Genomic DNA, 22399 nt, shown 5'->3' on the forward strand with positions numbered 1-22399 from the left:
GTGTTCAATTCTTCACTGGAAGATTCCAAATATGTTCTGAGTCTCTTTTTATTTAAATTATTTGCAGTAGGACAGGTACCAAGTTCTGTCACACACTTTATAAATAAAATCTGAGATCTGAGAAGCTGTTATGTGGTTTTCATGCAATGCCTTGCTTATATTTGTTTATTTTGAGAGACACAGTGAGCAAAACAGGGTTTTTTTGGGTTTTTTTGGTGACCTCAGGACTTTTTTATTTGAAAAAGATGACAAAAACTGTATTAACAGCATCTAGAGATTTATCCTTGTGAAGAAGCCAGTTATAAAAACCTGGAAAGCCAAGCTCAGACAAAGCTGGGAGCTGCCTGGGCTTCCACTGGGACCACGCTGATGTGGCCAAAGGTTCAGCTCCTCCAGCCTCTGGCCTTTGCTCTCCTGCAGAACCCCTGTGCAATCAGCAGGGCCAGAGAAAACCTGGGGTTGCTTTTCTTGGTTTGGATGACACAAGTCCCCTAAAGCAGAAATCCTTCACTTCTGATCATCCAGGGCCTTGCTGTGGAAAACAGTTATTTTCATTTAGCAACTCTGGCTGTGCTAACATTTTAACTAAGTGCTCATGTTTGCTGTGTATTCAGTTTATGCCATCAAGGAAAGCAATTTGCTGTAATGCTACACAAGGCACCCATTAGCAGCAAACAGCAATCTGTGTTTTCAGAGAACCAAGGCTGTTATTTCACAAAGGGAGCAATTCAACTCTGCCTTAATCCTCCAACTAGTAAAGCTCATCCTCCAGGTGTTTTTCCTGACTATTTGACTGCTTTTGGCTTCTCAAAAGTGTTTAGAAAATAAATTAAGTTGTACATGATTATTAAAGAAATACAATATGATACATATGTATGCAAATAAATGTAAATTCTCACTTTTTTTTAAATGACAGAAAAAAATGCCATATGTCACATGCCTTTTTTTTTTTAGCTGCTTCTTTTCAATATCTAAGCAAAAAAAAAAAAAATGTTTAACTTAAAATTACCCTGTCTAAACTTTCAGGAACTTTGCTGCATTCACTTATTGTATCAACAACAGTGAATAGCAATGCACACTTTTCTGACCCTGATACTTTGAATGCATGAAATTCAGCAGCTTCAGAGTCTACAGTCTGTTTTCAGTAGAGGCCTGATCAGGATCTGATCTGGCTGAACTGAATAAATTATTCCCTGCAAGTGCCCTGACTTCAGTAGAACTACTTGCAAAATAAGCTCCAATATCTAGTTTGACACCCTTATAATTATTTCAAAAGCTGAAAATTAACTAAAACCATATCAAGAAAAGGTAAAATTGTGTATTTTGAGAACCTACCGTTGTCTCACTTGTTACACAAATGGATTTTTATTACAAGACTCACTTTTGTGCCAAAGCTCAATAACCTTTCCCTGCTCAGGCTGGAAAGCATGACTGTGGAGTGGGGGATGTTCAGGCATTGTGTAGAAAAGGCACTCTAAAGTCTTCAGCTGGCCTTTAGGACTGCTGCCCTCTTGGAAGAGCACTGCTTTAGTCTGATCAGCAGGAAATTTAAGCAATCTTTGGCTTTATGGCACTCAAGAGAAAACATATCCTTTCCTTATTAAAGTTCTTTTCCCCTACGCATGTGTAGGGAAAGATGAGCAAATTTTGAAAAAAACAAGTCAGGTCCTAGAGAGACAGCCAGAAAAAGACAAATCATGTCATTTAGTAAGTAGAAAAAATATTAAATATTGTGAAGTAGACAATGAAACAAGTACTACAGTGAGCAGCAGAACCACCAAAGCTTGGTTTCTAGGGGATTTTATCTCATGGTTGAGTTCATTGGCATCCAGCTGAAGGTTTTCCATGGTTACAGGCATTTATCCTAAATTATTTTCTGGGACTTGGTAAACATGAGCTCACCCTGTAGCCTTTGCTTTACTGGAGGTGTTCTATCAGGCTATTAATTTTCACTTAATATTACAGAAATATTTCATTTAGAGACTTTATACTTTACAGTCAGGGTTGCTTGACCAGTCTGCCCTGGGCAGCTGGTTCAAAAGATGTGGGGGTGTAGGCAAACAAATATCATGGGCACCTATGAACCCTGCTACCCCTGGATGTAAATACATGTGTGTAAAGATGCATAAATATAGATATACCCATGGATATGGTACATGTGTGTACCCAAAAGTGAATGAAATAGAGGTGACAGGGGAAGACAATCCAGAAATTACAGGAAAACAATTAATTGTTTGCAGTGACAAAGGCAGCAAGGGCACTGCACATTAAAAGTGTGCCTGTTGCAGCTTTCACAGGGAGCCATCCTATTTAACTTCCATGCCATGATTGAATTCTGAAGTCATAACTAAGTTTATAGGAAAAGCCTTTGTGAAGGGTTTATCAGACATTCAGGAAGCCTTTCTTTGAAAGACTGTAACCCAAACCACACCCTGCAGAAATCCAAAGTACAGTAGCATGAGAACAGGTGAGGAGGATTTCCAATCTTCCTGTCTCTGGGTCTTGCCATACATCAGTAGCTTTTCTCTTACTGCAGGGACTCTGTTGGACCCTTTTCCCCCATAAAAGCAGTCAGAATTGTGATATCTGTGGGGTCTTCTTGCCAGTCTTTTTGCCAGCTGTTGCTGCAGGCACACTGGTAGGTTTGCTGATGGAAGAAAGTGGATTCTGTGGTGGGAGCACAGAGACTCTCCAGTCTCATCTGCCAGTCTCCTGCAGCCCTGCAGCTCTTTGCAGAGCAGAGGCACTGTCTGATGGCCACCTGCACTTTCCATGCTGCAGTTCCAGGCTGCTCCTTCTTGTCCTGTCCATCTCTTCCTCTCCTGGAGCCTGGAGGAGAGTGTGCCCCTATTCCTTCCATGTTTATTATTTTCTTTCTCCAAGTGAAGCCATGTTTGCTCTCATGTGAGACAAAGCTCCTCATCTTTCCATGGATTCCTCCACCTTGAAGAACTCTGGAACATCTACTGTCATCTATTGCATTCCCATTTCTATTTAATGGTGACTGAAGCACTGCAGTGTGAGATATAATTAAAGCAAATGTGCTATTTAGAGAATAACTGACAAAATTTTTGCAGCTATTAAAAAGCTTGTCTCATTAGTATTATTTGAAATCTAATTTTCACAAAATGATTTCTATGATTTCTTCTAATCCTCACAATCTGCATAAGAAAGAAGTAATCAGCAAGCTGAAATTAAAGTATCTGCAACCTCTGCCCTTTAAGTCAGTCACAAATTAAGGAAAATAATCTCTTCTAGTGGGAAAAAAACTTGCCAAAGAAATCCTTTCTATCAATCTCTCCCCACTAAAGGAAAATATATACCCTTGCTTAGAAGAATACAAATAAATCTTACTAAGCAACATTTTTTGTTTAATTTTGTCTCCATCAGATCTTGAAGTAAATACTGATTTAAAAACCTCAGACTTCTTGCCAGATGGCAGTGGAGTATCTCTGACAAGCAGCAGAGCATCCAGGATATCCATGGCAAATTCAGAAGGCATTCTGTGCATGTTTGTGACCCTCCAGAGCTGCAGAGGAAGGCAGCACTGTGGGGCTTTGCCACAGAACACACCTGGTAGCAGCTTTTACAACATTATTCTACAGCCTCTGCCTGCAGTGTTGCTCTCTTCTTTTAGCAGTTGGCAATAAAATGCTTAACTTTATGGAAGAAAAATTGGCTCAATGCAGAGCCAGTTGGCTCAATGCAGAGGTTTTTAGAAATTCCACCTTAAAAATTTGTTCCACACAGCTTTGTCATTGTCATTTGAAAAGCCCAGTGACAGGTAATGGTACTGGTTCTTTCCCCAGTACTGCACTCATGAGGAATTGGTCTTGAGTTTCTCAGGCTTTTCTGTGCTGGATTTATTGGGTTTGCATGGCCAAGCTTTGGCAGGGTGGAGCTCCAGGGTGGCTCCTGTGAGCAGCTGCTGGGAGGTTCCTCTGTGTCCAGCAGAGCCAGCCCTGGCAGCTCCAGAGAAGGACGTGCTGCTGGCCAGGGCTGGTCACTCAGCAATGGTGGGAGCACCTCTGGGACAACAGATCTGGGAAGGGAGAGAAGGGAACTGCACAGCTGTGGCCAGAGAAGAGTGGGGTGAGAACGTGGGAGAGGAGCAGCTCAAGGGCAGGGAGGAAGGGGCAGGAGTGCTCCAGGCACCAGAGCTGGGATCCCTCTGCAGCCTGAGGGGAGGCAGCTGTGCCCTGCAGCCCATGGAGGAGCCAGAGATGCACCCACAGCCTGTGGGGATCCACCTGCAGCCCATGGAGGGGCCAGAGATGCACCCACAGCCTGTGGGGATCCACCTGCAGCCCATGGAGGAGCCAGAGATGCACCCACAGCCTGTGGGGATCCATCTGCAGCCCATGGAGGGGCCAGAGATGCACCCACAGTCTGTGGGGATCCACCTGCAGCCCATGGAGGGGCCAGAGATGCACCCACAGCCTGTGGGGATCCACCTGCAGCCCATGGAGGAGCCAGAGATGCACCCACAGCCTGTGGGGATCCACCTGCAGCCCATGGAGGGGCCAGAGATGCACCCACAGCCCGTGGGGATCCACCTGCAGCCCATGGAGGAGCCAGAGATGCACCCACAGCCCATGGGGATCCACCTGCAGCCCATGGAGGGGCCAGAGATGCACCCACAGCCCGTGGGGATCCACCTGCAGTCCATGGAGATCCATCTGCAGCTCATGGAGGACATGGGGAAGGCAGAGATCCACCCACAGCTCATGGAAGAAGATCCACAGGGATGCAGAGATCCACCTGCAGCCCATGTAGGAGCCCAGGCTGGAGCAGGAGAATCCTGGAGGAGCCTGTGATGGACTCACACTGAAGTTCCTGGGGAGCTGTCTCCTGTGGGGTGGACTCACACTGGAGAAGCTGAAGTTCCTGGAGAACTGTGTCCCATGGGATGGACTCATGTTGGAGAAGTTCCTGGAGAACTGTCTCCAATTGGGAGGGACTCACACTGGAGAAGCTGAAGTTCCTGGGGAACTGTGTCCTGTGGGATGGACTCACACTGGAGAAGTTGAAGTTCCTGGGAACTGTGTCCTGTGGGAGGGACCCCACGTGCAGCAGGGGAAGGACTCCCCTCCCTGAGCAGCAGGAGAAGCCACGGGTGAGGAACTGCCCATAACCCCCATCCCTGTCTCCTTGCACCACTGGGGCAGGAGGCAGAGCTGGGAAGGAGGGAGGGGTGGGGGGAAGGTGTTTTCAAGATCTTATTTTGCTTCTCGTTCTCCTGCTCTGTTTTGTTAGTGATAAAGTCAATTAATATCTCTAATTAGAGCCCATTTTGCCTGTGATGGTATCTGGTGAGGGATCTCTCTCCCTGTCCTTATCTCAGCCCATGAACCCTTTGTTGTTTTTGGTCTCCCCTGTGCAGCTGCAGAGAGGAGGCAGAGAGAGAGGCTCTGGTGGGTTCCAAGAATCCATCCAGGGTCATCCCACTACACTGGATCAGAAGGTTGCTGATAAATTCCCTTCCTGGGGCTGTATTTGAGCAATATTCTCTGTGAGGAAAAGAATAAAGAAGCCATGCAAATGGTAATCCTTCAAAACACCTGAGACAGCACTGTGTGCCAGAGGGCTGAAAGAATGTGAATGAACATTCTTTGATTTACCAGCAAGGTCTGTTCCTCCAGCACAAGTATTTAATCTGCTGACAAGGAGATAAGGGACTTTGAACAGCTTAGAGACCAGCCTAACATCACAAATACGATGCAAACAAGGATAACTTTGGAAGGAATTATCATGCAACAGAATATCTCTGTCTCCAGCACTGTGCGTGCAGTTGTGAAGGAGGCTGCAAGTTCTTGTGTATCAGTCTGTGCAAAAAGAAAATGTTGTTTTGGAGAGTAAAAAAGCTTGCATATTTCCTCACTCCCTGTTAAAAAGTCAGAAATTTTCATTTTGGAGCTAGGCAAAAAAAAATAGGGTCAGATCCAGTTTCCTCCCAATCAAAGTCTACTTGTGCTCAATTGCCTGCTTCCTTTACTTCTGAACCATAACCATTAGACAGAACTAGTGAGCATAGTAAGAAACCAGTTGAAGAATGTTTGCTTTCCCTCTTCAGACTCATCATTGCTGATAGTTCCTTGTGATATATGAAAGGTTTTCTTTGGATTTATGATTTGGTGTGAATTTACAAACAGGGTTACTCCTGGCAAGAACCAACCAGGAGAAATGTCACTGATTATAACATGCACATTTTGTTTCCTAGTGACTCCATTCTGATAATAACTTGAAAGCTTAATGAGCTGTGGTACTTTTTTATCCTTGTAACTAGCAGAGACTGAGAACTATGAATTGAAAGCATTTCTACTGAAAAGTCCAGGTCAGGGCTGAATAAGACAAAATAAGGAGTTTACTAACTCCAAGTGCAGTTTCCTCTGTGCAATCTAACATGAAAGCATTGCCCAGGCAACGGACACAGGAAGTTTGATACCAAGTCAACTTTTATCAGGAGAAGCAAAGTCCAATTCATAAAAATATCCTGACATATGCACTTCTATGCCTGTCGTGATTTAATTCCAGCTGGCAACTCAGCACCACAGAGCCAATCCCTGAGAAAACTCCAGGGCTGAGCTAATGGCAGTTTAATGGGTGAAGAAAAAGCTGCTTGCACCAGCAAAGCAGAACAAGGAATTCATTCTCCACTTCCCAGGTGGGTGTTCAGCCATGTCCAGGACTGTGGGGTCCATCTTGTGTAACAGCTCCTTGGGAAGACCAAGGAATTATTGGGGAATGCCATCCCAAACACAACAGTTTTCCCCTTCCTTCTTGCAGATTTATATGCTCAGCATGATGTTCTGTGGTGTGGAATATCACTCTGGCCACTTTGGGTCAGCTGTCCTGGTTCTGCTCCCTCCCAGCCTGCTGTGCTCCTCCTCACAGGCAGAACAGGGAACCTGGAGTCCTTGGCTTAGAGGAAGCACTGGTTAACAACAACTAAACCATCAGTGTGATATCAACATTATTCTCATGCTAAATCCAAAACACAGCTCTGTACTAGCTACTAAAATGAAATTTATCTCAATTCCAACTGGAACCAGGATAGTGGCCGTGGCCATAGAAGTATTGGTGGTACATTAATCAGATTTTTGCAGATGTGACCTAGTTCAGCTGGGAGACTCCCTCCTTTCCTACCCTGAGCTATTGACAGTGAGTGGGCTGAGGAGCAGGTGGAGATGAGGAGAAAGCATATGCTCCTCCATTTCTGCCAAAGCTTTTTCACATCTTTTCTGTACTTCCACTGAGCCACTGATCTGTTCAGTGGATTTTCACTCCTCCCATACTAAACAGAGGATGAGAGCCTATGGACAAGAGGGAACTTAACAGTGCTAAAGCTGATGTGGAAGTTTTTATATCTGAAAGGCAAGGTTGTAGGAAAGACAGTGTATTTTATTAGAATAATTCATGTCATTGGAAAAAGCAGATGAGCTTTTGGGCATACAAGCTCTTCTGGGGAAGGTGTGCACACATTCTGTTGAATAATAAAAGTTTCTATCTACTGAGGTAGTGTTCATCATCCATGGTTAACTTAAACTTGCCTTTAGCAAAGAACATGAATTCTTTTGAAAAACCCTGAATAAAACTGAGAAGAATTGCATGGAAAAGATTTTTCTTTTTACAGTGTCTGAAAGGGGGTACAAGGTGAAGATTGCAGCATGCTGGGCACTCTTTCTGCACAGGGTACATGCAGACTGTGTATACTCTGCACTTTTCCTCTCACAGTCCTAAGTGTGCCTTACTTTTCACACCATGGAACAACTCTTCAATGCAGGGTTTGCTTCAAACAGCAGATTTCCCCACGGGGATGGTTATTAGGCTGCCAGTTCTAACTGGAAGTTACAGCATTGTCATTGATCCATGTTAGGATGGTACTGAGGAGCTGCAGCACTTCACAAAGGCCGTGAGATATTGATCAGGTGATAATCAGCAGCAGCTTTTGGCTGGGCCAAATCCAAGGGAACAGCCCTCATGTGAAAGGACATGTACTGTGCTCAGTGAGGCATTCTGTTGCCTGAAAGTGTGGACTTAGTGATCCAGGACTAAATTAAATAGAAACAGTCCAGTGGATATCCAGTGTTAATCAGTCACCCAGAGACATTATGATAATACAGCACTATGGAGACACAGGCTGTGACTGAAATAATTGTGACTGTTAATTTTCAGCCTTGTTGCTAATGGACATTCCTCTGGAAGTCATTATAAAGATGCAGGGAAACATAATTTGAAAGACAATTACTTTTATTTAACTTGGACTGAAAGGTAAAGGAATTTATGAGGTATGTAACTCTTTGATGTTATTTCTATAAAATGTGTTTGTTTCCATAAACAGGCACATAATATCTTCACACAGAAGTGTCAAAGCAATGAAAATCTGGCTTCATTCTTCTCTTTAGACAAAACATAACAGCATAACATTGTGATGAAAATCTGGGAGGTTTTCTGCTCCATTTTAGTTCTTCTTCTTAAATGTCTGATGGCACACCTGGTCTTCACATGTCAGTTCCTACAGTATTAAAACAATTAGTAAGTATATAATGGTAGAAGTTTTATTTTGCATAGATATCAGATCCCACCAGAAATTGCTACAACTGAGCCACTGCATTAAAAACTTATGCTTATGAAACAGAGAACAGTAAGAAAAGTGCATTATATCTAACCAAACAGCAGGTATGCCCTTCATGTTGCAGTAATTAGTTTTTGATACATGAACTGAACTCTAAGAAGAATAAACATGAACAATGCATTAAAATTTTGCTTTAATTCAATTTTGCTTTTTTTCATGTTCTGTTATTAAAACAATATACCGTAATAGTTTATAATTCATGTTACCTCAAAATTCACGAGATGCACTGAAACACGGAAATAAATAAAAAACCAGGAATGCTTTCAAAAGCTGATTTGCTTCAGAGGTGTGCCCAGCTGTTTCTCAGGGGCCAGAACAGTGCACCATTGCTGCCCAGGGCTGCAGGGACCCCTTAAAGGCTGGCACATTGCAGCCAGTTTGGCTGGTGCCATCAGGCACCACTCCTGAGCCAAACAGGGCTTGCAAGGGACTGGAAAGGTGGCCAGCAATGCAGGGCCAAACCTGCAGGACAGGATCCTGCTGTAAGGATCTGCTTGGTTTTGTTTCCACCAGCCTCAGCCTAAACCTTGGTGCCAGCATGCAGAACTTTCCAGTTCAGCTTTTGGATGTGTGCTCAGACAGAGCTGCAGAAGTGCACTGGACAGGAGATTTTAGCTGGGTGGCACTTTGTGGTTTGGAATTCCTGTCTTTGCCCTTTCAGGCACAGAGATGGGAGCCACTGTGACTGCCCACACCAAGCATGTGTAGAGCAAACCTGTGAAGGGGCAGATTGCTTGCAGCAAAGCTCAGGACAGAACAATGGGCTCCTCTCAAGAATCTCTCTCCATCCACCTGCTGTGCCACCCAGTATTGTCATGCCCATTTCCTGATTGCTTTCCCAGGAAACTCTGTAATCATTATCATTATGAAAAATGCTCAAAAAAATAAGTAGATGTGGCATTTTGTGATAGGGGTTAATGGACATGGTGGTGTTCAGTCAAAGTTGGGACTTCTGTGATCTTGGAGGTCTTTTCCAACTTTAATGATTCTGTGATTCTACAATACTGTCATTTTGAAATCCTTCTGCACATCACTGATTGCTGAGTTCCTGCACAGGCTTTTCTGCCTTCTCTTGGACTCACCACATCTGTCTTTGGGCTACAGCTTGCTACTTTAGGTGTTTGAATTTATTATTGAACTAAGAAAAAAAAATTGCAGTATAGGTTTTTTGTGGGATCCTCTTGGATATTCAGGGGTTTCTGATCTATATTACAGTGCAGTGTGCTAAAATTTCATATTGCTTGGCTCAGAAAAAAACCCCAACAATTTATCTTGCCATCTGATTTGGTTTGTATTTTATTCTCCTTTACCAGTGATTGTATAAGAATAAGATTATGTTAGAGGTGCAATGTAACAGGAAGGGTTGAGGGCTGGAGGGAAGTGGACTGGAGCAAAAAAAACCACTGTAGGGTTATGACTTAATTGGGAGCAGGTGGGCAGAAATTGAGCATTCCTGAGTTGAAACAGAGGAGAAATTTCCTTAGAGTTCAGAGATCAGAACTGCCTAAAGACCTTTCTAACTAGAAAAAAAATAACAAATCCTTTGAAATGGAAAACCTGAGCCTATGCTGCAGCCTCAGTGATGTGCTGTGAGTGTGTGGAGCAGCCCTTACCAGATGCAATATGTCTCCTTCAATCCAGTGCTTCCAGCCCCTGTTGCTCTTCTCACCTTTCTGAACACAGACCAGTTTGTCACCATCCCAGGTCACCAGGGACTGCATGAATCAGATCATTAACTCAGTTACATTAACCAGAAGTTTATGAACATATAAAAATAAGTTCAAACAGTGTGAATACGCAGTTACAGTTGCTTCCTATCATTCTCCAATTTCCTCATTAAAAAAAACCCCAAAGCATTTAAACAAAACCCAAATGCATTCAGGATGACAGCAGCGTGACAGAGGGAAGCTTTTGCAGAGCTTTCTTGTCATTTCCATGTGTTTCTTCACACACATGAGTAACAAGTGTTCACACTAACTGGTGAATTGTTGAGTGTGTTCACAGCTACTGGTGCAATATATACAAATGCATTTTTTTCTTGCTGTTTAAAGCCATTAATGTAAAAAAGTTATTGGGTTTCACGAGTGAAGACTTGAAGGCTTGTACTGCAAAGTGCAGTGCTAACACATTTTCTAGCTCTGCATAAAGTAACAAGAGGAACAGTATGTTACTATCATCTCATCCACTAAATTTGTTTGTTTATTTTAATGTACTTTCTTAAATGTCTGATGGCACACCTGGTCTTCACATGTCAGTTCCCACAGTATTAAAACAATTAATAAGAAATTTAAAGAGATGTGATCATAAGCCAGACAATGGGCTGTAGCTGACCCTGCCTGAGCAGACAGGTTGGACCTGGTGCCATCAGGAGATCCCTTCCATACTCAGCTATCTCCAGGCTGGACCTGGTGCCATCAGGAGATTCCTTCCATACTCAGCTATCTCCAGGCTGGACCTGGTGCCATCAGGAGATCCCTTCCATGCTCAGATATCTCCAGGTTGGACCTGGTGCCATCAGGAGCTCCCTTCCATACTCAGTATCTCCAGGTTGGACCTGGTGCCATCAGGAGCTCCCCTCCATGCTCAACCATCTCCTGCTCTGCCATGGTTCAGGCTAGCAGCAGCAGACAAGGTCCTGGGTGTGCTGATTCTTGTCCAGGAGCAAGAGAACCCTCAGCAAGGAAAAGTTCTCTGTACAGGCTGAATTATCTGTCTACAGATGTGTCAGGGTACATTCAAAGCAACTTTGCTGGAATTGCTCTGCATTTGAACCACTGTCCTTTAGGGGTGTATTTAACCATGTATCAGACAACTCCATATTAGACACCAGTTACAGTCCATGAAAGCTCAGTTATTATAAAGCTCCAAGCATATTGGGAGCTTAATTCATTTTCTAGTCCAGCACTGGATGATTTATTTCTCTTATGAGGGAGCTTTCCATTAATAATGAGACAAAACTCATTCCATTTCAGTTAATTTCTTTCTTATTTATGGAATTTTCAAGCTACATGCTCTTTAAATTATCCATGCCCTCTTTACATTTAAATGTTGCCTACCAATTTTATTACCTTCATCTAACTTTAATGTGTTTGAGGCATTGTTTTGTTAATGAAATGACCAGAAAATACTTTTAGAGCAATTCAGAAAGTAATGGCATGACATGCATCCTTTTTCCTTCTGCCCTCTAGAAACAAATCACACGATTTGTTTAGAAATTAGTATTGTAATTTAAATTCAATCAGGTAGGGTTATAAATGCACAATTCCTTCCTTCCTTCCTTCCTTCCTTCCTTCCTTCCTTCCTTCCTTCCTTCCTTCCTCCCTCCTTCCTTCCCTTCCCTTCCCTTCCCTTCCCTTCCCTTCCCTTCCCTTCCCTTCCCTTCCCTTCCCTTCCCTTCCCTTCCCTTCCCTTCCCTTCCCTTCCCTTCCCTTCCCTTCCCTTCCCTTCCCTTCCCTTCCCTTCCCTTCCCTTCCCTTCCCTTCCCTTTGCAGAGCAAGGCTTTTGTAGTGGTGATGAGCACTAGAGGAGCACTAATTGATGGATTTAAGGAGTGATGAAACTAATGAGTCCTTAGATCCTTAGCAATGCCTTCAACTGATCTGAAGAGATGTGGGAGCAGTGTTTTTAAGCATAGACTTTGTCACAGGAATTAGTTCCACTCAGTGCCCACTGGAGAAGGAGACAGAAAGAAAATTTAGATATAGGGATGTTCAGGATAGTGAAAAAAAAATGGGTCTTACTCTTTGATGGCTTGCAGTGCTGTGAATGAGAAATAATTTGGAAGAAATCATAGGAATTAGACTGCACAAAGTTAGTTTGATAATTAAAAGTGATCTGTGGTGAGCAAGCCATGTCTTCTGCTAAATTTGTGCCCCTCCAGTGAGGGATGATGTGAGTTCAAATACAAACATGTCCTTTATGCTGCCACTCTCCTGTGGCAATTGCCAAAACAAACAGGTCTTGTTGACAGAGAGCTTTGATCTCAGCTTCTCAAAGTTTGGCAGCTGGGAGCTGAGTGGCAGAACAGAGGTGTGGAGATGGAGGTGTGGAAATCAGCAGGGCTGAGGACAGAAATTCAGTGAGTGATGACCAAGGGAGGAAGGGGATGCTGGATTAGCAAGGCTCCCACAGGTACAGCCAATGGAAATTTCACATCTCCTGGCCTTTCTACATCTGAAAGTGTTGCTTAAGCTTTTAGGGTGAGAAGAAAGCAAAACAGAGGCAATATTGATGCAGAAACACGAAGCTGAATTCAGGAGGTGAATGGGTGCTTGTTTGTACTGTTTTCCTCCCTGACTTCTCTGAGAGAGCCTTGCTTGAATCCCCCTGAACTGATTCTGCCACAGGAGGTGGGGCAGGGGCTACAACACGGCCCTTACTACAGGTGCTGGCCACAAAATCCCCTGAAAGGTGTCTGAAAAAGGGCCAGGAGCTCAGGTGCCTCCAGTTATCCCCAGGGCAGTAAAGCAGCCAGTGCTGCCCTCCTGCCCTGCCACCCTCCAAGCTTTGCCTCACATCTGTGCCTTGCCCCTTCCCAAAGCCCCCCTAAGAGTAAAAGCTGAGTGCAGGTTTGTTTTTCACAATGCCCAGCTGTTAAACTGCCCAGCTGAGAGTGATCAGTGCAAAGCCAGCCATCCCAAAATGAAAAGTGCTATTGATGGAGTCCTAAATTCCCAGGGATCAACCCCCAGTTTCCTTAAGGAGGATGCATAGGTAAAAATACAGTTTTGCTGCTTTCTAGATATCTAAGGTGTATCAGAAAAGCTGGAAAAATCCCCCACTAGAAAAACCTAATTAATGATTGTCCTCACATATCTCAGTAGCCATCCTAATTTGCATTTCTAATAAATGCTTGTAGCAGGAAAGAAAACTGTCTCAGGATGCAAATTACTCCTGCTTTATAAAAATCCTCTGATGTCTGTAAAATATTGGGGCTGATTTTGGGAACTGCAGGCTCCTGGAGCTGACTGTGGTATGAGCAGACCCCAGGTTTTTACCTTCACCACTCGGTTATCCAGTCCTTTGGTGTGCTCCTCAAACTCCACGCCCACAGTGTAGTCCACATCATAGTTTCTGAAAGTGCTGAGGGTTTTGGTTTTAAAATTGTCTCCATTTTGAACAATCTCCTTTGTTTGTTTCAAGTGTTTCGCAATCTTACGAGTTGCAAAATCAATACCTGTCAAAAACAGAAAGGAGAGTGAAAATTCCAGTATTTGGTAATGAAAATAAAGCCCCACAGCATTTATATTTACACATTAAAAAATAAAGTAAGTCAAACATAGTTCCTCAAATGGTGCTTTTACTGCAACATTTTTCAGAGAAAAACATTATTTCAAATAAAAATCATCTTGTGCTTACTAGTACACTTTCAACTTGAGGCTCTTCCACTGATAATAAATTTATTTCTTAATGGGATATCTGTGGGAATGCTGGGAGCATACAACATAGAAGCAGGGGTGAATGGATGCTGGTGTGTTTAATCACCTAAATTTTTTTGAGAATGTGAAACAAGAGGGGCTATTAAGCCTGGCAGTGCCTTTTTTGCCTCACTAAAGAAGGATCTCAGAATTATATTCCTTATCAGAGATTTAGCAGGTTAGACTGGGTATGTAATCAAGGAAGAATAAGTATGTCATCAAGAGGACCTGGGCATGTCACTTTTATGATGAACCTGTAGTCTGGGAGTATACAAGAGGTTAATTAATTAGTGTAAAAGAAAATGAAATTAAAAAAGAAGCCATCAACTAAAAACATGAAATCCATTATTGTTCAATAGCAGACAGCCAAATAAATTGCAGTTCAAAAGGAGACAAATTCAAAGTCAAAAGTCAAAAAAGAGCATTTGTGTAGAGCATTTGACAGTTTCTGTCTCATATTCTGTCAACATTTCCTGCAGTGCTGATCTCCTTGGCACCCTTATTTTGTTCCCTGCAAGGACTAACACGATGCTGCACACCCTGCTTGGCCCTGGAGCTCTGCTGTCTCCATGGGCAGAGCAGCCCTGGCACCATCCCAGGCTGCCCAGCAGCTCCCATCACCATCTGCAAGAACCATTTCTGACCAGGGGATGTGATTGTGCTGCTGTGGGCACGTGGAACCACCTCCCATGCTCCTGCAGTTCTGGGAGATGGGTTTGGTTTGCTGGCAAACCCATCTGGGGTTTGTTAATCACTGCCAGCCCAGCAATGCCACTCACTAATGGAGCCCTTTTCTTCTGCTAGATTCATTATCCTGCTTGGGAAGCACTAATTGAGCTGAGCAAGAGGATAGGCTTGGAAAAAAATGTGACTTTTAAACATGGGGAATAATGGTCTTGTTCAGTATTTATATGCAAGACTTCTTGGGTATATTTTATCTGCTCTGGTGGATTAAAGGTATCTCTGGGGCTGATTTATAGCCAGGCAACATAAAATTTAGTTCTCTCTGAGGGCAAAAATGTCTACACCTCTAAAGAAATGCTATTTCTGACTAATATATTGGTCTTGTAGCTGCTGGAGAAAAACAAGGGAGGTTTTATTAAAGCATGGTTTTCATAACTGCATTTTGAACAATATAAGCAATAAAAATGATATGTAGTTCTATTATAGTATATTTAAATACTTTGTAACATGCTTATGATAAAATCAAACTTTCTGACTTAGAGGGCAAACCTAATCTTTAATTAAAGTATAGAAATGTGTATGCATTAATTAAAAGGACAGATGAATTAAAAATACCCCTCAAAACCTGTGTGCTTTGAATCTGAGCATATTAATACTTAAAATATCAGCAAAATGGAAAATGGGGAGAAAAAGAGCAGAAGAATATCTTTTCACCCTTTCCCTGCCATTTCTTTCTGAGACTCACCAACAGCATTTGCATCTTTGTACTGGTTTTGGTGTTGGGTTATTTTTGCTTATTCATTGGCAGTTTGAAATTGCTATATCTGATTGTGTAGATATAACTTATAGTTTATATATATGCACATATGCACAAAAATCACTTCAATTAATGTGTATCTTTCTCCTGAAATTCAAGACATTCTCCTAATCATTCTCATTTTCAAGCACTCTCTCTTTTTGTGCCTCACAAGTGTCTGTACATATTATCTACAGGTGTCCCTGAAGTTATTGAATTCTTTTCCACAAATGCAAAAGCTAAAAACCATGAGTAGTGAAACTTGCCTTTCTCTCTTAAGAGAGTTAAAGCTTTGGCAAAATTGCAACTGCTTTCAATTGTTGATGAATAATGAGGAGAGTTTATTTTTATTTATTTATGTATTTCTTCTATTTCAGTCTGAACAGATCAATCAATTAGGATTAAGGTTCTTTGGTAAAACTAGTAGAAAATCAGTTAAAGCATCAAATTTTTCTTCTCTGTACCATAATTAATTCAAAGCACTAACTAAATAATGGCATTATTGTTAATTTACTGCTATAGAATATCTTATTCCTCTTTAACCAACTTGTGGCAAGTTACAGTAAGAATATACCAGGAGTAAAAAAAGAGCTTTTAGATTTGAAAATTTGTTGGTTTGGGGTGTTTTCCCCCACCTGTATCTGTTTTTTCATTTATCTAAATAAAGAATAACATCTTTGGCTACCAGTCTTCAATTGCTTATATATTTAGATCATTGCAATTTTGAAAACAATTACTTGCTTTGTAACATGATTGGCAGTAACCCTTATGCCACAATGTACATTGCAGAAAAACCTCATTAATTTTTAGAAGGATTTGACTTAGAATTGAACGATTTTCTCTTGATCTAATTAATATTTTGTCATTTACCTAAAGCAACCATGTATCCCTCGAAGTTTTCATTGGTCTGCATCTCCCAGGTGCCATTGTAGTCGACAGGCATGGTGGCAGAGCCCAAAGGCAGCTTCAGCTCAGGAGCACAGGCTGGACCCAGCTCTGCTCAGGGAATCTTTTATAAACCTTTCCTGAGCTTTTTTTCCACTCAGGTTTATGGTTTTGTAGATAATGCAGTTGAAGGGGCAGAGTGATAACCCTGGAAACTTTGCTTCCATTGGCAAAGTTCAGCTGAACAGCTGGCAGACAAGGAACAATTTCAGAAATATGGAGTAATACAGGATATGATTTTACAGTGACCTTTGTAGAAAACTGCTGGCTATTATGGGATACCTTTGAAATGTATTGAACACGGTGGCAAATTGTACAAGCCAGTTAAAGTGTCCAAGGTGAATTGGTTTTTAGCTCCTTTCTACGTGTCACTTTTCCCTATGAAGCTGAGTCTTACAGAGCTGACCCATACTGAACTCCCACTTAAAGCTTCAGGAAGTCTTGAGTGTGAAACAAATGTTAGACAGGGCAGGAAAGAGAATACTCCTGTTCAAAATATTTTTGGCTTTTTTTGATTTTCAATATATCTGCCATATACCAATAGTTGTACTTAGACCAACTACACTTTCATTTTTTTTGTTTTGGTTTAAGAGCAAGTTTAGCAAATGTAAACTAAATCAAAATCAATCATAATTAGTATCAATCCTGCCCTGAAAATTATTTTGTAATTCCTCTGAAACATGTCAGTTTTTATTGGAAACCTATTTTATACATAGTTGGGGAGAAAAACATGGATTTCAGTTGTGCAGATAAGCACATTCAGAATGTGTCAGAACAGAGAATGTGCAGTCAAATTTTATTGGCATTTAAAGTAAGTAGTAAAAGCAAATTAATTTAAGATAAGGTTTCATGTTGTGGCTTTAATCAGACAAGATAATGTACAGATGGCTCTATGGAGACAATAACTGAAGTGACCAAAGGTAAAACACTTGAACTCCTTGCCTTCCTCTCCTTTTTTTTTTTTTTTTTTTAAATTGGAATATTATTTAAAAATTTGCTAGAAAATGTACTAAGGTCTAGATCTTCAACTCAGAAATAAGGGAAGAGTTACTGATCTTATGATTTCTCTTCTGTGCCTTTACTTTGTTTAAATTTAACCAAGTTAAAATTCCACAAATGCTGAAAATTTGTACAGGGATTTAAAAAAAACCCCTCAAAACAAACCCAAAGAAAGTTGAGAGTTTCTGGGGGTTGAGTTCTTAAAATGTCTCAACTTCAGGAGCCAATTTAAGACAAGGAAAAGAAGTGTCCTGGTGTGCACTTGCAGAGGGTTTGCAGTGGGGCAGAGGCAGGGGGAGCTCAGTGCCTGGAAGCTGGAGCTGAATTCCTGTGGGAATGTCCCCAGGAAATGTCCTGCAGCCCTGGCAGTGTCTGCAGAGCAGTTGGAGCTGATACCTTCAGCTTTCTGAAACCTGCAGCTTTCTGAAACCTGCCTCATCTCCAGCACAGTTTATTGGGCTGACTGCACCTACTGCTGATGTGTTTGTTTCCACTCTGAGAAATTCCAGATGGAACTCTGTGAGTGATGCCACGTTGAAAGTGAAAATTCAACCCCTTTTGCTCTGTAGTGTGTTATGTAACACCTCTGCAATAATTGGATTTTGACCATCTTTGTGTAGTTGATTTCTTAGCTTCTGTGTTGCATCAATGTCAATAATACATTATTACTATTTACATATTATGTGTGCATACAAAAAGGTCCTGTAAAAATAAGAATATATCAGACTGTCTACAATCACCTCCTGGAATGAGAGCATGTGCTAGAAGCTCAGGGTGGGATATTCCAGATGCTCACTGAGTTCAGTTCTGACACAGTTTACCTCCTATGTGACACTAATTCTTGTCAGCTGGGGAAGAGACTGAAGCTGTATGGTGTGACCATCAGCAATTAATGTCCATTAACAACTAACAGAGTAACAGAAGGCTCCATTGCTGTAGATATGCAGAGCTGGGCACATTCTGAGAGAATTAATTATGACATGAATACATCCTTTGCACAAAATATCATAGCTAGTCAACAGCATAGACATATACTTGTACAGCTTTTCCCCACAGTGTTTTGGTTATGCTCATCTCTTATTAATTTTTTTACATTTTTCCCCAATATATAGATGTATTTTCTAAGCACGTGTTTATCCATCAGACTAAATTAGCATTTTGAGCCTTTTCAGGTAAAAATACAACCAGGAGGTTTACAGACACTACATTTAACCAACCAGAGAACTGGCTAAGTAGGGAATTAAAACATGAAATATTGACTTGACAGAGTTCTGTGATGCTTCATGAGCTTTAAAAGAGTGTTGCACTAAGGTCCACAAAGAGAATATTCAGTTTATGAATCAATATCTTGAGAGACAGTAGAACCTCCAGCACAGCCAAGTGGCTGCCTGAATCACAGGGTGCACAGGGGCTGCTCACACCATTGCCTGACAGCCCTGGGGAAACAGTTCCAGCTCCCAGCTCTGCCTTGCCAGTTAGACTGACCTGCCTCTCCACAAAGTTTTAACATTTTGACTTTTTATCTACTTGAAATCTTAGAAATTATTCTTTGTGCTTTGTATTTATTGTTTATGCACTCCATACACAGAGACAAAAATTTCAAAATGGCAAAGCAGTATTACCTGCCCATGGAAAAAGTCTACATTTGGAGAAATGCAGGTAAGGTGCCCTCTCCTAATTGTCATGGCTGTCTTGCTCTCAGCACCCTTTGCTTGAAAAACCACTTGCTAAAAATGAAACACTGAGCTAATTTTTTTTTTCAACATAGGAATAAGATTTATGGCTGAATATTAAGTTCTTGGAAATAAAGCAAAGTCAAAAAAATCAACTTACTTCTGCTAAAAGCCTAAGTAACTTTTCCAGTCTTTATTTGTGTGTGAAGAAACAAAGATGGCATTGTTTGCCTCGTTCCTATGAGTCAGGATTGATTAGAGGCAGTTTGAAAGGAAAAGCTGTCATGGAAAACACCCAAATGCTGTTTGTGTGGAAGAGTCAGCAGTCATGGGTACTGCTTCCAACATTTCCAGTTCCTCCCATTGTGTCTGAGACCTGCCCAGAGACAAATTCTGTCTGGGTAGGTGAACAAAGTTCAGCCTTTCTTGCTGTCTGAACGAGCTGCAAGTGCATTCCCCTTGGAAAAGTTCTTCTGCCAGAGCTCTAGATAAAGCACAGAAGGACCAGGCAAATGGAATTTTCCCTGTAAACTTTTGGGGATGGTGTTTTGAAGAGTCTGTAACATGCTTCCCACTCTGCCCTTGCCTCGTTTAATTTTTCTTTGAAATTATCCAATCTGCAGATATGACAGAGGAGAGAAATGCCTGGTACTCCTCCCCCAAGCAGCCCCTACACTCCTCATGCTTGACAGCTGGGACTTTTGCCTGTAGTGATTTGGTTGTTGTTTAACACATGGGAATATGGCAAACTGCATAGGTTGTTCTTAGCAACTGAATCCCCCTGAAGGATTCAGACAGAAGCAGCATGGTCACAGACACCTATTATTATTTTTAACTTGTTAGCACATTGCACTCACTAGGTTTATTTTAATTTTTTTTTAGAAAATTAATCATTTGCAATGCATTCAGTGATGGCTGCTGCTGCAAAAGCTGTCAGAGGTGCTGTCCCACAGGCTCTGCTCTGCACAAAGCCCAGGAGCCACGTTCTGAGCACCAGGAGTGCTCTGGAATGAAGCCATGGGCTCCTTGTCCATGTGTGGCTGTCCTGCAGCCTCAGTGCTGCCCAGGGGCCCAGCAGGATGGGCAGGAGCAGCAGGAGGGGGCAGAATCCCAAGGTTTCATTTGCAGAAGGGGCTCAGCAGGTCCAGTTTGCTGGCCCATGTGGGGCTGCCTGGCCCTGCTCTGCCTTGGCCACCCCTGGTGATCCCAGCCTCTCCCAGCACAGGCAAACCCACACCAGTGCCTTGGAGCTGCAGGCTTGCCTGGGACTCCTGGGCTTTGCTGCTGGGTTCAGCCCTGCAGGGAGGGAATGGAAGGATTCTGGCCAGTTGTACAGAGAGTTCTTGTTGCCCAAACACTTCCATTTGGTGTCCTGCCAGAGCAGAGATCCGCAGGGACAAACTTGTCTGACACCTGATGACAAAGCAGGGACAGGCTGCAGACGCTGTGGGAGGATGAGGGTGTTGATGCCAGTTTGGGTTTTGACTTTTTTTCTTTTCTATGTTCTCTGTATCCTTTGCACATAGATCCGTGGCTCTGTCACCTCTTATTATAAGTTTTCCCAGTACTTTTCCATGGCCTTTCCCTGGGCAGAAAGAAAAAACAAATTCCAGAGCTCCAAGCCTTGGGAGGCCCCTGTGCTGTCTTGGTTCTTGCTGGGAGCAACTCTTGGAGATCCATGTCATGGACAGAGCCCAGCCAGTGCCCAGGGGCTTGACCTGGGGGGGATTGCATCACCACTTGTCCTCCTAATTGGTGCTTTTATCAATTATGCTCATTTCCTAAAACCTGTAACTGTGTACTCATCTCTGTTGGGGAGGGCCTTTTGTGGACATCTTTCCATAGCTGCCCCTGAAGACCTTCAAATAAAGATCTGCTCTTACATTACTAAAATTATTTTGAGTTTCATTTCCAGGTTGGGAAAAAAGGCAACAGTGTGCACAGGGCACACAGAGGTCAGTTATGCCACTTCAGCACATTTTTGTGTTTACCTTCAACTTCAGCAAAGATGCACAAAATATGCTTTAAATCACTCTGAGAAATAAAGTAATTGGTTTTCAGCCATTGAGGTTTTGTCTTTTTTCAGTCATTTCCACCTCTTCTACTCCATCTGATTTTGCTGATGTTACAAACATTATTAATCAAAAGCCTCCCTCCTCTCTTAACTAAGGACTTCGGCTTAGCTTTTAGAGACTTCATAATGTCACTTGTGATTGTGTTACTGATAACATAAAAAATACAATCCAGTGGACTCTATTGTCTTGAGAACTCACTTTTATTAAGGTGGTTTAGTTTTTGAAATATTATCCTCTAGAGAGCTATTAGCCAGTGGATAAAACTGACCTTGATTTTCAAAATACTGAAATGGGGAATGGGGAATACTGAATTTATTTATTTATTGGTTTCTCCTGAGCATTTATTCAAAGCTCTTTATTCAGGCTTCGAGGAAGCAGATAAAAATCATCAGCCTTTGTGAAATCAGAAAAACTGAGGAGACAACATGGCTTGGCCAAGGTCATGGAAGAAGCCACCAGGCAGAGCAATCATGAGCAGAACCTTCACATTCTGCACTGAAGCCTGGGCTAACTCTGGGCTAACTCCAGCATGGATGGAAAATCTGAGCCCCTTACAAGTGCTTTGTCATTGCCATTAAGGCTGCTTCAATTTTCTCTTAAAAGATTTTTTCAGGATATGAATTCCCTGCATGAACTATGCATTAATATCTGTAACTGTAATCTCTACCTTAATTGTATTTATTCTGTGGCAAACTTTTGTAATTGCAACTGCCACTTCTTATCTTTATCAGATAAAGGTTGTATTACTTAGACATTGAACTGGAATACTGATGATGGATTTTAAATTAGAAGAATCTATAGAAAGAAGTCTGAGGTTTTTTCTTTGATACTTCCACAACAATTTAGTATTTATGTATCTCCTTTGGCTTGTTCATGCCTGACATAAAAGCTGAAATGTCATTTCAATGCAGGGTCTCTCATCCATTAGAAGAATATTTTAAAGATTCAGTTTTGTCAGACAGAAACAATCCTCTTTACTTCATCTGAATAACACTTTTAGAGATACTTTCAAATATCTAAGACCTCAAATTTCCACATAACTCATTAAGTGATAGAATTCAATGATAGAAAGATTTTGCTCCCAGTTCTAGAATCCTGATGAAGAGAAGTGGTTGTATCAGCTGTTTTCTAATTAGTGCCCAATTTTGGGTTCACTGTAGCCATTTAGAAAAAGG

General features: G+C 42.0%; 1 protein-coding gene across 1 annotated transcript; it reads right to left on the reverse strand.

Annotated features, from left to right (window-relative positions):
• Positions 1-8426: 8426 nt before the first annotated feature.
• Positions 8427-16475, reverse strand: RBP2 (retinol binding protein 2). The gene is made up of 4 exons (XM_054639533.2): positions 16403-16475; positions 13633-13811; positions 10249-10350; positions 8427-8515 (listed from the first exon to the last, which is right to left on the reverse strand). Exons 1-4 carry the CDS (start codon positions 16473-16475, stop codon positions 8462-8464), a joined length of 408 nt encoding a protein of 135 aa, XP_054495508.2. The 3' UTR covers positions 8427-8461.
• Positions 16476-22399: the final 5924 nt, after the last annotated feature.

The sequence above is a fragment of the Agelaius phoeniceus genome, chromosome 10 (genome assembly GCF_051311805.1).
Source record: "Agelaius phoeniceus isolate bAgePho1 chromosome 10, bAgePho1.hap1, whole genome shotgun sequence".
NCBI classification, from domain to species: domain Eukaryota; kingdom Metazoa; phylum Chordata; class Aves; order Passeriformes; family Icteridae; genus Agelaius; species Agelaius phoeniceus.

What these genes read in the sequence shown, in the direction of transcription:
- RBP2 (XM_054639533.2), bottom strand. Translation starts at nt 16,475, where the DNA reads ATGCCTGTCGACTACAATGGCACCTGGGAGATGCAGACCAATGAAAAC. An exon ending in GGGATACATGGTTGCTTTAG is followed by an intron (nt 13,812 to 16,402) that starts GTAAATGACAAA and finishes TGTTTTTGACAG; the next exon opens with GTATTGATTTTGCAACTCGT. An exon ending in AAGGAGACATATTGCATCTG is followed by an intron (nt 8,516 to 10,248) that starts GTAAGGGCTGCT and finishes TTAATACTGTAG; the next exon opens with GAACTGACATGTGAAGACCA.